The 16369-nt window shown below is 39.7% G+C and overlaps 1 protein-coding gene across 10 annotated transcripts in view; it reads left to right on the top strand.

Moving 5' to 3' along the window:
• The window catches only part of PAK1 (p21 (RAC1) activated kinase 1), a 151823-nt gene that overhangs the window by 68864 nt on the left and 66590 nt on the right, over positions 1–16369 (top strand). For 4 of the 10 annotated variants that reach the window (XM_008960247.6, XM_063608676.1, XM_055094712.1 and 1 more), the window contains one exon: positions 12298–12505. In XM_008960247.6, coding sequence (XP_008958495.1) covers positions 12316–12505 — 190 coding nt within the window. In that variant the 5' untranslated portion in view covers positions 12298–12315. Of the gene's footprint in view, positions 1–7684; positions 7817–12294; positions 12506–16369 lie in introns of those variants that run through there. The other 6 variants (XM_034933426.3, XM_034933425.3, XM_008960243.5 and 3 more) reach the window with 4 other exon arrangements.

Below are 16369 nucleotides of genomic sequence, written 5' to 3'. Positions count from 1 at the left end.
AGACATTTGTACTTATTACTCCTTCGCTTAAAATGCTTTTCCAGATATTACTATGATTTGCTGTCTCATTTAATTGAGGTCTTAAGTAACTGTTTCTCAGAGAAGCCTGTCTTGATCATCTTCTTTTATGTACCATGCCCCATGCATGCGCCTCCCCCTCATATTCACACATACACGTGGACTTGATATTGTGTATTTATTTGTGTATTTCTCTGTCTGCATCTCTTACTAGACCATAAACTCTATGAGCACAAGGCCTTTCTCTTATTCAACTAGATTAGTATTGGTACTTTGTAGATGCTCAATAAATGTTTGTTGAATGACTGAATATATCTAACAGAGAGGGAAAGGTTGACATAGCTGAAAGAGCAGATTATTCCAGGGATAATGAAGAACGAATGAAGGAATACAGGGATAAGAGAGAATTGGCTTCGGATGAGAGGAAGAACACCTCCTTCATTGTAACTGGAAGGAAGAAGGAGAAAATGGATGCAGATACAGGGAGGCACATAGATTTGAGGGTAGGAAGATGTAGTTCTTCTGCCAAGATTTCTGTTTTCTCATTGAAAGTAAGCTCATTGGCCGGGTGCAGTGGCTCACATCTGTAATCCCAGCACTTTGGGAGGCCGAGGTGGGTGGATCACCTGAGGTCAGGAGTTCGAGATCAGCCTGGCCAACATGGTGAAACCCTGTCTGTACTAAAAATAAAAAATTAGCCTGGTGTGGTGGCCTGTGTCTGTAGTTCTAGCTACTCAGGAGGCTGAGGCAGGAGAATCACTTGAACCCCCGAGGTGGAGGTTGCAGTGAGCCGAGATTGCGCCACTGCACTCCAGCCTGGGCGACAGGGTGAGATTCCATCTCAGAAAAAAAAAAAAAAAGAAAAAGTAAGCTCATTAGCTAAAGGAAAGGGCTAGTGGAAAATCCAGTTGAATTCCCATTTGAGGTAGGGTAATCATATGTAGGAAAGTGTCTTAGCCTATTTTGTGTTACTATGATAGAATACGACAGACTAGGTAATTTCTAAAGAAAATAAACATATTTCTTAAAGTTCTAGAGCTGGGAAGTCCAAGGTACCTGCATCTGGTGAGGGCCTTCTTGCTGTGTTATTCCGTGGTAGAAGGTGGAAGGGCAAGAGAGCAAGAGTAACAAGGGAAGTGGGGGTGAACTCATCCTTTTGATCAGGAACCCACTCTCTTGATAACTAATTTACTCCTATGATAATGACATTAATCCATTCATGAGGCCAGAGCCCTCATGACCCAATCACCTTTTAAAGATCTCACCTCTCAACACTTGCAGTGAGGATTAAGTTTCCAATACTTGAACTTTGGGGGCACATTCAAACCAAAGCAGAAGGTAATCATAACTTTCAAGTGAAAGCAGTTAACTGGGTTTTGTAATGTTCTCTAGGACATTTGGCTGCTTAAGTATAATGACAGTTGGGAGAAAGTTGAGTTCAACTATCCTAAAGCTAGGATTTTGCCAGTTAAATTTTGGAAAAGGACGGAAGGGCAAGGGGTTGATGGTTTTTGATGTTTGAGTAATTTTGATGGATCACGATTAGATAAAGAGAGGAAAAAAAGGCAGGGGACTGCTGGATAGTTTATTGGAGCTCAAATTGAAGTCTAGGAATTGTAGTGGAAATTCTTGAGCAAGGTTGTCTCTGGAGTATATATGATTCATTCTATATATTGGAATTGTTGCACATTTTGGTGATAAGGTCCTGGGTGTAATCATGAGAGTATTGGCTAACTTGGACTGGAGGTCAGAAAATGGAGTGGCCAGGGTGTTGACATGATCATCATTGCGGCTGTTGAAGTCACCTAGAATGATGACTAGAGGGGTTCAGAAGAAGATTGAACCTGGAACTAAAGCCTTTCAGTGGGAGTGACCAGAAAGTGAATAGTAGTCTGCAAAGATGTGCGATAGCAGCCAGTGGAAGCTACTCAAAGGAAAATATAGGCTTTTACAAGAGGAAGAGAAAGACATGGTTTGGAAATGGCACTGAAAATTAAGGACTACACTGATAGGTAGGGTGTAAGAGGGAAAACAGCTTCCAATTGAGAGGGCTTGTAGAGAAGCCTCTTCTTCAGGGCATAGCCAGATTTCTTTTAAGGTAAAGGAGCAAGAGTGTAGCCAGTGGCAAATGAGAAGTTCCAGAGGGAACAGTGGAAGGGTTCCAGAGTCACCATAGGGGGAGGGAATTTGGTCAGGTTAGAGGGTTCACAGAAAAGTTTGGAGATGAGAGTTTGAGTGATCATGGATGACTGAAGTAAATGAAAACTGTAGGACTGATTGATTGATTTAGTCCTAATTACCTTTTAGAGGTGGGAGGACTGTCCCATTTTCATGCTATGGTTTTTGACACTTTGAGATAAACTTTTCCATTGAGGCAGCATGTGGCAATGTGGGAAATCAGGACATGTTCAGGCAGAGATTGGCTGGAAGGTCAACCAACTAGGAGACAGTACGATAGATTTCATTGTTTCCTGGGAGGTTGAACGAAGTGGCCCCTTTATGGTTCCTTCCAGCTCTCCGATTGTAAGGGCCTCAACTTTATGAGGCCTTACAGGCCTCAACCTGTAAGGCAGGTCATCCAATGGGAGGTTTGGAGGTTTGAAGGTTAAATTTCAATTTTTGCCTGAATTATTGGGAATAACTCAACTGGGGTTGCAGATTAGGAATTTCCCAAGATGGTAGGCAGAGGATTATAAGACCTGTAAATATTGGTTTCTGGAAGTAACTCTAGTGACTGTCTGCAAGGTGGTAGGAGTGAGGAAGTTGCGTAGGTGTGGATGGGGGTGGGGAGGATTAGAAGTACAGAGCCAGCCTAAGAGAACTTCAGTCTCTCACTCTAAATTTCTCTGCCGTTTCCACTTCACTTTGCTGCCTCTCATTCTTCTCTAATTGTAGGAAGCCTCCCAGATACAGTCACTTGTTCATTCTGTCTCAAATTACGTAATTAGTGTAGAAAGAGAGTTTTCAAGAGAATAATCAGAAGCTAGTAATGTTTTTATCACTCTTTCATTTAGTGATCTTAGGTAAATTGCATAACCCTATAGGTTCTAGGTTCCCATAAAATAAAGGTGTTTATTTTATAAAAATAAAACTGGCTGATTCTTCAGGATCCTTTCAGGTCCTGTGTTTTTTCTGCTAACCCAGGCTGCCTTAGTCAGTGAACCTTGGCTAATTACCAGGTGTGTACCAGCTCAGCCTAGGGATATAGAGATTAAACAAACTTCAGTTTTTTCCCTTGAGTTATTCATGGCCTGGTGAGGACAAGAAGCATGGATTATGGTTGATATAATGAAGTTTGGAAATTGTTGCATAGAAGTACACATAGAATGCTGTTACATTTCGGGAGCAGAAGTAGTGGGATCTGTTAAATTTGGGGGAAGTTAGAGGTGAGGGGCTTCTGTGAAGGTTTCATAGGGGAAGTGAGTCAGGTTGGGCCTTGAAGAATGAGTAGGAGTTTGCTTGGCAGACAAGTTGGGGCATTTTAGGCAGAGAAAACAGCATAGGCAAAGGCAGGAGCATGAAAGCATAGTGAGCTGGAATGACATGTTTAGGGAATAGTAGAGATGAAACTAAAAAGATAGGTGGGGGAAGGAACAAATATTTGTTGAACATTTATTTTGTGCCAGGCAGCATGCTAGGTGCTTTTATATATGCTTGTTAATTCTCGTGATAACTTTATAAAGTAGGTAGTCTTGTTTGCGTTTTACCTAAGAGGAAACTGAAGATCAGAAAGTAAAGTAGCTTTCCTAACCACCCAGAAACATTAAACAGTTTTCCTCACTGTTGCTCTAGCAGGTGTTGCTAAACCAGAGCAAGTGGCCAGGCTGCATAGTGGGAGTATCTTTGACATGTTAGAAGGACATCCCTCAGCAAATTCAAGACTGCAGCATTCCAGTCCCCTGCCAAAGAAAACCTCCTGGCACCATATAATTAAAGATCAGATTCTCATAACCAGGCGTCAAGGGCATACAGTACTCCCCAGTTCTGGATGGAGTGTTGGTCATGCCAGTTGCAGCTGCTGTGAGCTGTTTGGACTAAAAAGTGTGATTAGTATATGGAACAGGTTTTATTTCTTCTTCTCGAGTTAATATTAGAGGTTATCTAGTCCTTTCCTTTGCCTCTAGAGTCAGCAGTGTAGTGTGGTGTAGTGGTTCTATCACCACACAGGCCTAATTTCAGGTTCCTGCCTCTGCTGCCCACTAGCTGTATGACCCTGGGTGACTGGCAGCATCTTTGAAGCTTTGCTTCTTCTTCTGACTTGTTTACTGTTCTGTCTTCAGCACTTCATGCATAGCTTGTCAAACAGTAGCTGACGAGTTAATATTTGCACTGATGAATGAGAAAAATGATACCAAATAGATTTCCAAGTTTTCAGTAAACTCCAAAGTGTGATCTAATATTAGTGATTATTAAAACAGCCCCAAATAATGCTTAAATCCTAGTTGTAAAAATGGTTAATCCTGAAGGTTTTCTGTGGAAACTGTTTCTAGAATTTTAGCAACTCTCTTAGGCAGTGTGGAAGACTCTTAAACTCCAGGTCTCATTGTGTGACTTGGACTAAGCACCAGAATTCGTTTATCTTCTGTGATGCTTAATCCCGTTGTATGAACTCAAGGCATCACTGGAGTCCTCAGTGCAGATGGGTAGCAGATGGTCTCCTCCTCCAGGCAATACCTCTTTTCTCATTGTCATCTCTCCACAACCTTGTTTTTTAATTAAAAGCCCCATCTTTTATTTTTAACATGGGGCATTTATTGCACAATTCTAGAGCTGCTTAGAATGGACCATTTTTCTGTCTAGTGCTCTACGTGGTGCAGAACATAAAAGACCTGCTGTGATCTGCACTGTCCCACTTTTTCAGTCTCCCATTTCAGTCCTTTATGTTGCATTCTGCCACACTGTACTCTCACATTTATGTTATTCTGTGGTCTGGATACATTTGCCATCATCTTTCTCCATGAAAATCATTCACTCATTTTTTGTCTCTTTTCTTTGGGCCAAGCACTATATACTAATGCCTGGACCTACTCCAGACCAATTAAATCAGCAACTCTAGGGGTAGAGTTCAAGCATTAATGTTTTCCTCCTCAACATTTTATTAGGTAAAATTTCAAAAATCAGAAGAATCTTACAGTGAGTACCTGTGTACCCACCACCTAGATTCTCCTACCATTAACATTTTCATATACTAACTTTATCATATCCATTATATATTGACAAGTATATTATGTTATATCCCTGTTAATTAATCTTATTTCTTAAAAATGCATTTGAAAATAAATTACAGATATTAATATACTTCTCCCTGAGTACTTCAGCACTGGTGTAAAACTTCAGCACCAGTGAGCTTTAAGAAAAAAGCTCACAGGGGATTCTAATAGCCTAGAGTTAAAGACCACTAGTCTGACCTATTTGTTCTTTAAGCTGCTACTCTTAATACCACCTCTTTTCTGAAACTTCACTGATCACTCAAATTCAATTTAACATTTCTTTCATGTGTGTTTGGACATTTTACTGTTTGTACTGTTCTACAGCACTATTCACAATTGGCCTGGCATTGTGGTTTTCTAGGTTCTGCCTTCTGCTAACTAGATGGTGATAGCCTCTAGGGTCAGGTCATATTTTATTCATGATCTGTCTATCTACCTATCTATCTGTCTTCCTTCATCTATTTGTTCTTGGTTTCTAGCATACATAGCACCTTATATATTTTTATATGTAAGCTGAACTGCACTTGAACTGCACTTGAATGAAGAGCCTGCAACTGCAGCAAAAGGTGTACATACCTTTCATATGTGTTTGCTTACATATTCTGTGTTTATATTTTTTTGATTGGAGGAATAAGAATTCATTTATCTTTTCTGGCACTTAGCTCATGGTAGACTTTTAGTAAAAGTCAAGTCCAGCCTAAATGTGCTAATAACATTTTTATATTTGCCATTGGCTAGATTTGACTGAACTAATCATAAATCAGAAGTAGTGGAACACAAAGGGGCTAGAATTACCTCAAGAACAGTATAGTTGGAAAATCCTTTGGCAGAGAGTTTAAAGATGAGGTCTGATTAAACAAACAAACAAACAAAAAACTAAAGATAGACCTATCGTATGATCCAGCAATCCCACGGCTGGGTATCTACCCACAAGAAAGGAAATTGGTATATTGAAGAGATATCTGCACTCCTGTTTGTTGCAGCACTGTTCAAGATAGCTGAGATTTGGAGGCAATCACAGTGTCTATTTACAGATGAAAGGATAAAGAAAATGTGGTGTATATAATGGAGTACTATTCAGCCACAAAAAAGAATGAGATCCTGTCATTTGCAACAACATGGATGGAACATGTACAATGGAGTACTATTCAGCCACCAAAAAGAATGAGATCCTGTCATTTGCAACAACGTGGATGGAACTGGAGGTCATTATGTTAAGTGAAATAAGCCAGGCACAGAAAGATAAACATCACATGTTCTCACTTATTTGTGGGATCTAAAAATCAAAACAATTGAACTAATGGACATAGATAATAGAAGGATGGTTACCAGTGGCTGGAAAGGGTAGTGGAGGGCTAGTGGAAAGGGAGGGATGGTTAATGGATACAAAAAAATAGAAAGAATAAATAAGACCTATTATTTGATAGCACAGCAGGGTGACTGTAATCAATAATAACAATTGCATATTTAAAAATAACTAAAAGACTATAATTGGATTGTCTGTAACACAAAGGATAAATGCTTGAGGGGATGGATACCCCATTCTCCATGATATGATTATTTTGCATTGCATGCCTGTGTCCAAAATATCTCATGTACTCCATAAATATATACAACTACTATGTGCCCACAAAAACTAAAAATTAAAGATGAGGTTTGAGTTTTGCTGGGAAGGATAAGTAAAATTTCTATCAGTTTAAAGAGGGTTCTATCCCTACTCTACCTATAAATTGCTGTGTGATCTTAGGTAATTTCCTCTTGCACTCTGGACTTCAGTATTCCTACCTGTAACATTAGGCAGTCAGGTTGGATGACTTCCAAAGAAGCCTTTGGCTTTGATGTTATGTGCATCTTAAAATAGTTGATTAACTTGGTTTTGTTTTATACCGGTGACTGTGGAATCCAGGGTAATAAGAGTAGAAAGAGGTAGTTGTTGGTGAGCACATTCCTTCTCTGAATCCCTGTCTACTTTGATTCAGTATGTAAAGTACCTTACACACAGTGGCTACTTGAAAAGTGTTTTCTTTCCTGTCTTTCTACTGTAGCACTGTATCTTTATGCCTTGTATAGCATGCTTCAAAAGAGGCACAAATCACTTCCCCTCCTTGGTTGCCTCTTGACCAGTATTAAGTCTAGAGACTGCATAGCGAGAAACATGAAATTACAGGTCATAGGTGATGGGACTTCTACAGGGGCGATGGCTTATAAATTGCAGAGCCAGGACTTAAACCTGGGTCTCCTGACTTTAATTCCAGTAATCTTTTAAAATATTGCCCTACCTTTTGAAACCTCACAGTGATCCTGCATTTATTATAGAGTCATTCAGTTGATTCATAATTAATGCTTCAATATAATTAGTTGCTCATAAATTATTAGGTTCCCTGAGCCTCTGGGGCATTGGTAAAATGTGATCGCTCTGTCTTTCTCTCTGTCTGTTGTATTCATTTGTTGTCCAGGATGGATAAAATGGTGCTATCTGAGCTGTTATAATGTTGGCCTCATGCCTAGCTTTATATTGCAGCACGTCTGAGGCATTGGTTTTTCATCCTTCCAAACTTTTGGTCTACAGAGACTATTAGAAGATTAAGGTGTGTATACTCACTTTATTCAAAAGTTGAGCATGTTTGTTGTTTTGGACCTGTTTTCCTGTAAACAAAGTTTAAAATGGTACAGGTTTTAAAATGTGCTAATTATTATGATGAGTGTAGATATACAAAATGACCATTGGAGGATCAATGAGGGTAAAAAGAGGAAAGACTTGTGGAGAACCTATAAGAAAGGGCTTGTTGGAGGGCTGCAGGGAAGCTGGAAAGTAGTATAGAAACCTTAAGTTAAGTAAGTTCAGAAGGAAGTGATTAAAAAAGCACAAAATTGTGTTCTGTGAGTATAGTTGAAGGTCCTGGAAATGTTTGGCATTGAGAAAATAGATTTGGGAGGTCTCAAAAGAGTATTTCAGGTATCTAAAGTTCTGTCTGGGGAAGAGATAGTGGTCTTTTCTGAATAGCTCTAAGATTCAAGATTTAGTACTAACAGATGGAAGTTTTTTCTTTGTTTATTCATTCGTTTGTTTATTCAACAAATCTTTATTGATTACCTGTTCTGTGCCAGGCATGGTGTTGCAGATCGAGAAATACATAGGACATGAACTTTGTTCTTGAGGTGTTTATAGTCTATGTCTAGCAGGGGAGAGGGGTGAAAGGGAAAGCAAATGTGTAAACATTATTGCAATGCAGTGTAAGAGCTTATTATAAGTGATAACTCATTAAATGAGATGGCTGAAGATAGAAGAGACAGTCTTTGGAGATTTTAGATTTCCTGTCATTGCAACTTTTCAAGCATAGACTGGATGACCTAGGCTGGAATGTAGTAAAAGAATTGAAATATTAGATTCCAATGCATATTTTAGGTTTTAAGTAATAATGGAATCTCTTTGAAAGTGAAGATCTATCACAGAATTCTCCAAACATAGTAAAAGGACTGAGAAATGGAGAAAAGCCTGTATCAGGAAGGTTGGTGAAAGCTTTCTTGGCATAATCGTGGGCTGTGGGCCTGAAATGGAGTTACATTCAATGAAGCTGTTGGTTGAAGGACCTGGGAGGCAGGGGAGGACTTGACTAGGGTATCAGATGGCTGCAGGGAGTGTAATTTTGGAACTGGCAGCCTGGAGTGGGAAGGTACACTTGAGAACTGAGACAGTAAAAGTTCTCTTGGGGGAGCTGAGGGACTTGAGTTACAGTTGGGAGGGAAAACAAAGGTAAATCTGGGAAGAGAAACTGGAAGAAATGGATAAAAAGCACATCAGAGTTAATCTGCATTAACAAGATTGTCCTTGCTTGCTTGATTTCTTTTGTTCAAAAAGAGAAGGAGCAGTTGGTTTGCCAAAGGTGGGTCAGGATGAGTTATGCAAAGAAGTGGGGTTAGGGTTTGGCCTTGATGGATGAGTAAGATTTTTATCAGTCAGAGAAGGGAGAAATCATTGACAGGAAACACATTGGGGTGTGTGTTTGTGTGTGTGTCTGTGTGTGTGTATAAGTAAATAAGAATACAAGTACAGTGGAACAGATTTCTGAGGTTTGAATTAGTTTGAATTAGGCTGTGTCTAGGTGTAGTGGCTTAGTTGATAAGGCAGGTTGATGTCAGATAGTGAAGGACCTTGAATTTTATCTGTACTAAACTTCCTAAAGGCAAGATATATATCTTTATGCAAAGTTTGATTAATTAAAATATTTGAGTTCACTATGAGCTAGATACTATATAAAGCATTGTTGGATTGCAAAGATGACAAAATTGGGCCCAACATTTGAGGAACATTCTGGCTCCCAGGGAAGACATACCTATAAACAATTATAATAGCAATAATAAAAGGGATAACCTGGAAAGTTACCCATTGCTTTGGGAATATGGAGGAGGGGGCACCGAACTTCTTGAAGTGATGAGGACACATTTCCAAATGGGTTCATGGAAGAAATAACAATTGAATTAAGCCTTGAAGGATGAGTGAATTCATAGTTGAAGCATAGGGAAATTGGTATTCTAGGCAGAAGGATCAGCATGCACAAAAGCATAGAAGTGTAAAAGCTATGGGATATTTGAAGAAGTTGGAGAAGTTGGGTGTGGATAGAGTGTAAGGGAAATTAGAGTGGTAGTGGTGGGAAATGAGGCTAATTGGTGCATTTGGTCAAATAACAGAGGGCCTCTAAAAGCAAGCTAAAAACATCAGCTTTTATCCTGAGATGTCAATGAAGGGTATTTTGTTTTGTTTTGTTTTGTTTTTGAGACAGAGTCTTGCTCTGTCTCCAGGCTGGAATGCAGTGGCATGATCTCAGCTCACTGCAACCTCTGCCTCCCGGGTTCAAGCAATTCTCCTCCCTCAGCCTCCTGAGTAGCTGGGACTACAGGCGCGCGCCACCATGCCCAGCTAATTTTTTGCATTTTAGTAGAGATGGGGTTTCACCGTATTGGCCAGGATGGTCTCAATCTCTTGACCTCGTGATCTGCCCACCTTGGTCTCCCAAAGTGCTGGGATTACAGGTGTGAGCCACTGCTCCCAGCCAGTGAAGGGTTTTAAAAGTAGAAGAGTAGTGTGTTCTAAGGTTACTGACAGCTCCTGGATAAAGGATTGAGGAAAAAACTGGATGTGGGGGGATCAGTTCTTTATTAGAAATTGTTAAAAAAAAAAAACTCTTATAGATTTTATTCATAGTATTTTAAGTAATTGATGCCTAAAGCGGTAGTATTCAAATCTGACTGGCATTGGGATCACTAATTTTCAAAATACAGAATTAGGTCTTAACTCAGCCGTTCTAAATCAAAATTTATGGAGGCCAAGCCAGGATATCTATATTTCTAAAAGCTCTTGGTAATTATTGTGCTGGTTTTTTGAACCCATTATTCTCTAAAGCACTGTTGTGTTTAACTCCAAAGAGCTTATATTTTAAATAGTCATGGTTAAATGTATAATTTCTACTGCAGCATGGAAGACTAATGAGAAATATTTTTAACTCTGGATACATTCATATGTATCCATTGTCAAGGACGTTTATTTAAGATAATAACATTTTCATTAAAACTATTGATAACATGTGATAGGAAATCCCCCCCATCTTTATTTATTTATTTAGAGACCGAGTCTCCCTCTGTCACCCAGGCTGGAGTACAGTGGTGCGATCTTGGCTCACTGCAGCCTTTGCCTCCCATGTTCAGGTGATTCTCCTGCCTCAGCCTCCCTAGTAGCTGGGATTACAGGCACCCACCACCACGCCTGGCTAATTTTTGTATTTTTAGTGGAGAGGGGGTTTCAACATGTTGGCCAGGCTGGTCTCAAACTCCTGACCTCAAGTGATCCGCCTGCCTTGGCCTCCCAAAGTGCTGGGATTACAGCCATGAGCCACCGCGCTTGTCCTATCCCCTATCTTTTAGATTTTATTCTACTGTTTCTCAGAAGTAGTGGAGATTTTGCCAGTAAATCTGCACCATATAGGACAGGATGGTTACTGCATTGATCATTTTATATTTAGAAGAAGAAAGCCAAGCACAGTGGCTCTCGCCTGTAATTCCAGCTGCTTGGGAGACTGAGGTGGGAGGATTGATTGAGACCTGGAGTTTGAGACCAGCCTGGGCAACATAGGGAGACTCTTGTCTCCAAAAAAAATTTTTTTAATTAGGTGGGCATGGTGGCGCATGCCTGTAGTCCCAGCTACTCTGGAGGCTGAGTGGGGAGGATCTCTTGAGCCCTGGAGTTTGAGGCTGCAGTGAGCTATGATTGTACCACTGCACTCCAGCCTGGGGTAACAAAGCAAGAATCCCATCTCTCTCTCTCTTTTTTTTTTTTTAAAGAACAAGGTAGAATTTCAGAGGAGGGAAACACTGGAGAGATTATATAGTCTCAGGGGTTAGCAAACTTTTGCTGTAAAGGGCAAGATAGTAAATAATGTAAGTTTGTGGACATACAATCTCTGTTGCAACTACTGAACTCTGCCAGCATCAGGTAAAAAAAAAAAGCCATAGACAATTTATAAATGAATGAGTGTGGCTGTGTTCCAATAAAACTATCTACAAAAACAGCAGCTTTGCTGACCCCTGATACAGTCCATTCCCAAGAGGGAAAGTGTAACTTGTCTAAGGTTATAAAATTAGAGGTTGGCAGAGAACTCACTATGTGGAATGCTGTTAGCAGTTTTATTTAATCTTCACATAGATGAATAAATGAAACCTAAGAGGTTAAAGAATTTCTCTAAAGTTAGTAAGTGGTACTGGGATTCACACTTAGTTTTTGCTAGGCCAAATTTCTGCTTTCAACTACATCATAATGGTTTTCCGTGCTTTGCAATGTCTCAGAATGGGAATGCAAAGAAAAGCAAGATATTGTGATTTTTCATTAGTGCTTGGCATATAGTAGGCATTTACATCAGTGAGTGTTAGCAATATCATGGTGTGCAGTGGAAGGACTTGAGCTAGACCCTGAAGGAAGGGCTGTATAATTTTGATTCTTTGCAATTTTTTAACATGTATTTCCTTTTGGTCAAAAATAATAAAAGAGTTATATTGTTCTTATTTCTGATTCTAGTAGCTGCTGCTGGTGGTGACAATGTCAAATAACGGCCTAGACATTCAAGACAAACCCCCAGCCCCTCCGATGAGAAATACCAGCACTATGATTGGAGCCGGCAGCAAAGATGCTGGAACCCTAAACCATGGTTCTAAACCTCTGCCTCCAAACCCAGAGGAGAAGAAAAAGAAGGACCGATTTTACCGATCCATCTTACCTGGAGATAAAAGTATAGTATTTGATTTTCTTCTCATCATTTGTATACTTTAAAAAAATTATTTTGGGTAACCTGGATAAAAGATCTGTTGTCTTTGACTTAATTTTCCTTTAATGTTTTCTTTCTGGTTAAATATTTCCCTTTCTCCCTACAGTGGCTGAAGCAAAATGGAAAATAGACCTATTTTTATACTCTATTAACTATATCTGAGCAAAACTGTAAGAGAATAATTATGCTCTTGCCAGATTTGGGACAATCTGAAGTGATTTATTTATTTTTAAATTCTTAAACTGTTTATGAAGCCACAAAATGTAAGAAAAATTGAAATGTCTTTATTTGGAATTTTTTTCCCCCCGAGTTAGTTTCAATTGGAAATGTTTTCTTTCCAAAATCTTGATTGCCTTTTCTTTATTCCAGCTTCCTGGTCCCACTTTCAGGTTTGGGGACTACGTATCAGTAAGAATGGCAAGTAACAGCTGAGAAAAGGATGCAGAGATAACTAGCATTCAGCATGAGTTTACTATGAATAAATTATCCTGGGCAGCCTCATTTCCTTTTTATTGATAAAACTTCTGTTAATAGAAGAGTAATCATATGATGAATAGTGGTGATTTTAACACTGATTTTAACACTGTTGATTTAACAGTGTATATGAAAAAGTCACCAAGATCCTCGTAGACAAGGTTGTAAAATAAAGGTTTTGGTGTCCACAACAAAAGATGACTTTTGTTTGGTACCAAAAATGTTGATTTAAGTGGCTGTTGCTCTGAAGTAAAGTTCTCCTTATATTTGTGGGCCCTGTTCTTATGGCATGCTAAAGATACTGGCTTTCTGTGTGTAAGTAGTTACCATGAGCTTCTGGTTTAGATGGAGCTGGGTCACCACTTACCAGCTTTCTGATCTTAGGCATGTCAGTTAACTGCTTTGACCTTTATTTAGTTTCCTATTTTAAAAGTGAGATATCATTTCACAGGGTTGTTGTGAAGACTACATACAAAGTTCCTAATAGAGTACCTTCCACACAGAAGGTATTTGAATGTTAGTTCTCTGTCTCTTTACTCCTTTGTCTCTGTCTCTTTACTCCTTTGTTGATGAATAGAAACTGGGAGGCATAGCTGGTAGACTACATGGTAAAATCAGAACTGAGATTCTGAAACAGTAGGGCAGATACAACAAGCACAATGGTGGATTGCGGAAAATGTCTCATGTTGTAGAAAAATATAATTGCCTAACTACGGATCAGGGGAGATGGTAGATGGTAGTGTCATTAGCCCAGTAGGGAACATAGAAAGAAGGAACAAATTAGGAGTGTTGGTGATTGGAGAGCAGGGAAGATGATTATTTCGGACACATTGCATTTGTAGTGTCTTTATATAGATATGTCTTATAAGCAGATCTCATGTATTGTAAATGTCGTACAAGTGAAATGAGAAATAATAAGGACTTTTAATGAGTACATTGGGCTTATATCGTTATGTGTATGAATCCTTCTACTTCACCTTCCCTTCCCTTTGGGTTTGATGGCTTTGGGTAGAAAAGAAGGCCAGGCACAGGGGCTCATGCCTGTAATCCCAACACTTTGGGAGGCCGAGGTGGGAGGATTGCTTGAGCTCAGGAGTTTGAGACTAGCCCGGGCAAAATAGGAAGACCTTGTCTCTACTAAAAAAAAAAAAAAAAAAAAAAAAGGAGTCGGGCATGGTGGCGTGTGCCTGTAGTAACAGCTGCTTGGGAGGCTGAGGCAGGAGGATTGCTTGAGCCTGGGAATTTGAAGCTGCAGTGAGCTGTGATCATGCCACTGCACTCCAGCCTGGGTGACAGAGTGAGATCCTGTCTTAAAAAAATAAAATAGGCCGGGTGTGGTGGCTCATGCCTGTAATCCCAGCACTTTGGGAGGCTGAGGCGGGTGGATCACCTGAAGTCAGAAGTTCAAGATCAGCCTGGCCAACATGGTGAAACCCCATCTCTACTAAAATACAAAAAATCAGCTGGGCATGGTGGCAGGCGCCTGTAATCCCAGCTACTCAGGAGGCTGAGGCTGGGAGTATCACTTGAACCCGGGAGGCGGAGGTTGCAGTGAGCCAAGGTTGCGCCATTGCACTCCAGCCTAGGCAACAAGAGCTAAACTCCATCTCAAAAAAAATAAATAAATAAAATAAAAGATATGGGTAAGGTGCTTAACCTTGATTTCCTGACTAATTCATTCATATAGTAGCTGCCAACTTCCTTGGTACAAGGGCTATGATCTGAGACAGTGTTAAATGCCCTGCAGTCTTCTTCCACATATGTAGCCACTTTGTTTATCCCTCAATTTAGATGTGTATTTATTTTTAATATTGTATCTTATCAACCAGTGTTCTTGATCTCTATAAATAGGCTTTCAGCCCAAGTGTCTACATGTAGTGAAAGAGGACTTTTTAAATTAAAAAGTTTAAATTGTTCTTGCTGACTCAAACTAGAAAGGTAATAAGATTCTCATCCAGTAGGCATCATCAAAACTAAAAACATTTATGTTTCAAAGGGCATCATCCGGAAAGCAAAAAGGTAACACACAGAAAGGAGAAAAATTTCCCAAATTACATATTTTATAATGGACGTGTATCTAAAATATGTGAAGAAGAACTATTGCAAGTCAACAACCGAAAGACAAGTAATTTTAAAATGGGCAAAATATCTAAATAGACATATCTCCAAAGAACATATACAAATGGCCAAGAAGCACATGAAAGGATGCTCAAATCATTAGCCATCAGGGAAATGCAAATCAAAACCACAATGAGATACCACTTCACACTCACTAGGATGGCTATAATAAAAAAGATAATAACAAGTGTTAGTGAGGATGTGGAGAAATTGCAACCCTCATAATTGCTGGTGGGAATGTAAAATGGTGCAGCCTCTGTGGAAAACAGTCTGGCAGTTCCTCAAAAGATTAAACATAGAGTTACCAGCAGTACATGAATGTGTATAGCAGCATTCATAATAGCCAAAAAGCAGAAACAACCCAAATACCCCATCAGCTGATGAATAGATAAATAATAAAATGTGGAATATCCATACAATGAAATATTTGGTAACAAAGACATGAAGTTCTGATCCGTGCCATGACATGGATGACCCTTGAAAATGCTGTGTTAAGTGAAAGAAGCCAGTTACAAAGGATCACATATAGTATGATTCTATTTGTAGGAAATGTCCAGCATTGGTAAATTCATAGATAGAAAGTAGATTAGCGGTTGCCTAGGGCTGCAGAGAGGGAGAGGCAATTAAAACTAGGAGATGATTACTAAGAGGGGTGGGGTTTCTTTTTGTAGTGATGAAATGTTCTAAAATTGATTTTGGTGATACCTGTCCAGCTCTCTGAATATATTAAAAGCCATTGAATTTTACACTTTATGGGTGAATTGTTTGGTAAGTGAATTATATCTCAATAAAGCTGATTTTTAAAAAAGAAGATTCCAGTCTGAAACAGCAGATGGAAGCAGAGCCTTCAGACATCATTGGAACCTGAAGGGACAATCTTATGTGCTAAATGAGAAAGTGGGGGTCTAGATATTGGGATTATAGTATTGGTTCTTCCATAAATTGGCTGTCTGATTTGGGTCAATTATTTCTCTGTAGACGTCAGTGCCTTCATCTAGAAAAGGAGAGAGAGCAGTAGGCATGTGCAGTTTCTTTTAGCTTTAGAATCCTATAACTGGCCAGGCACGGTGGCTCATGCCTGTAATCCCAGCACTTTGGGAGGCCAAGGCGGGTGGATCACGAGGTCAGGAGATGGAGACCATCCTGGCTAACACGGTGAAACCCCGTCTCTACTAAAAATACAAAAAATTAGCCGGGCGTGGTGGCGGGTGCCTGTAGTCCCAGCTGCTGGGGAGG

Source organism: Pan paniscus, chromosome 9, assembly GCF_029289425.2.
Source record: "Pan paniscus chromosome 9, NHGRI_mPanPan1-v2.0_pri, whole genome shotgun sequence".
Lineage (NCBI taxonomy): Eukaryota > Metazoa > Chordata > Mammalia > Primates > Hominidae > Pan > Pan paniscus.
Note: the sequence above shows the minus strand (reverse complement) of the source record. Positions and strands in the feature narration are given on the sequence as shown.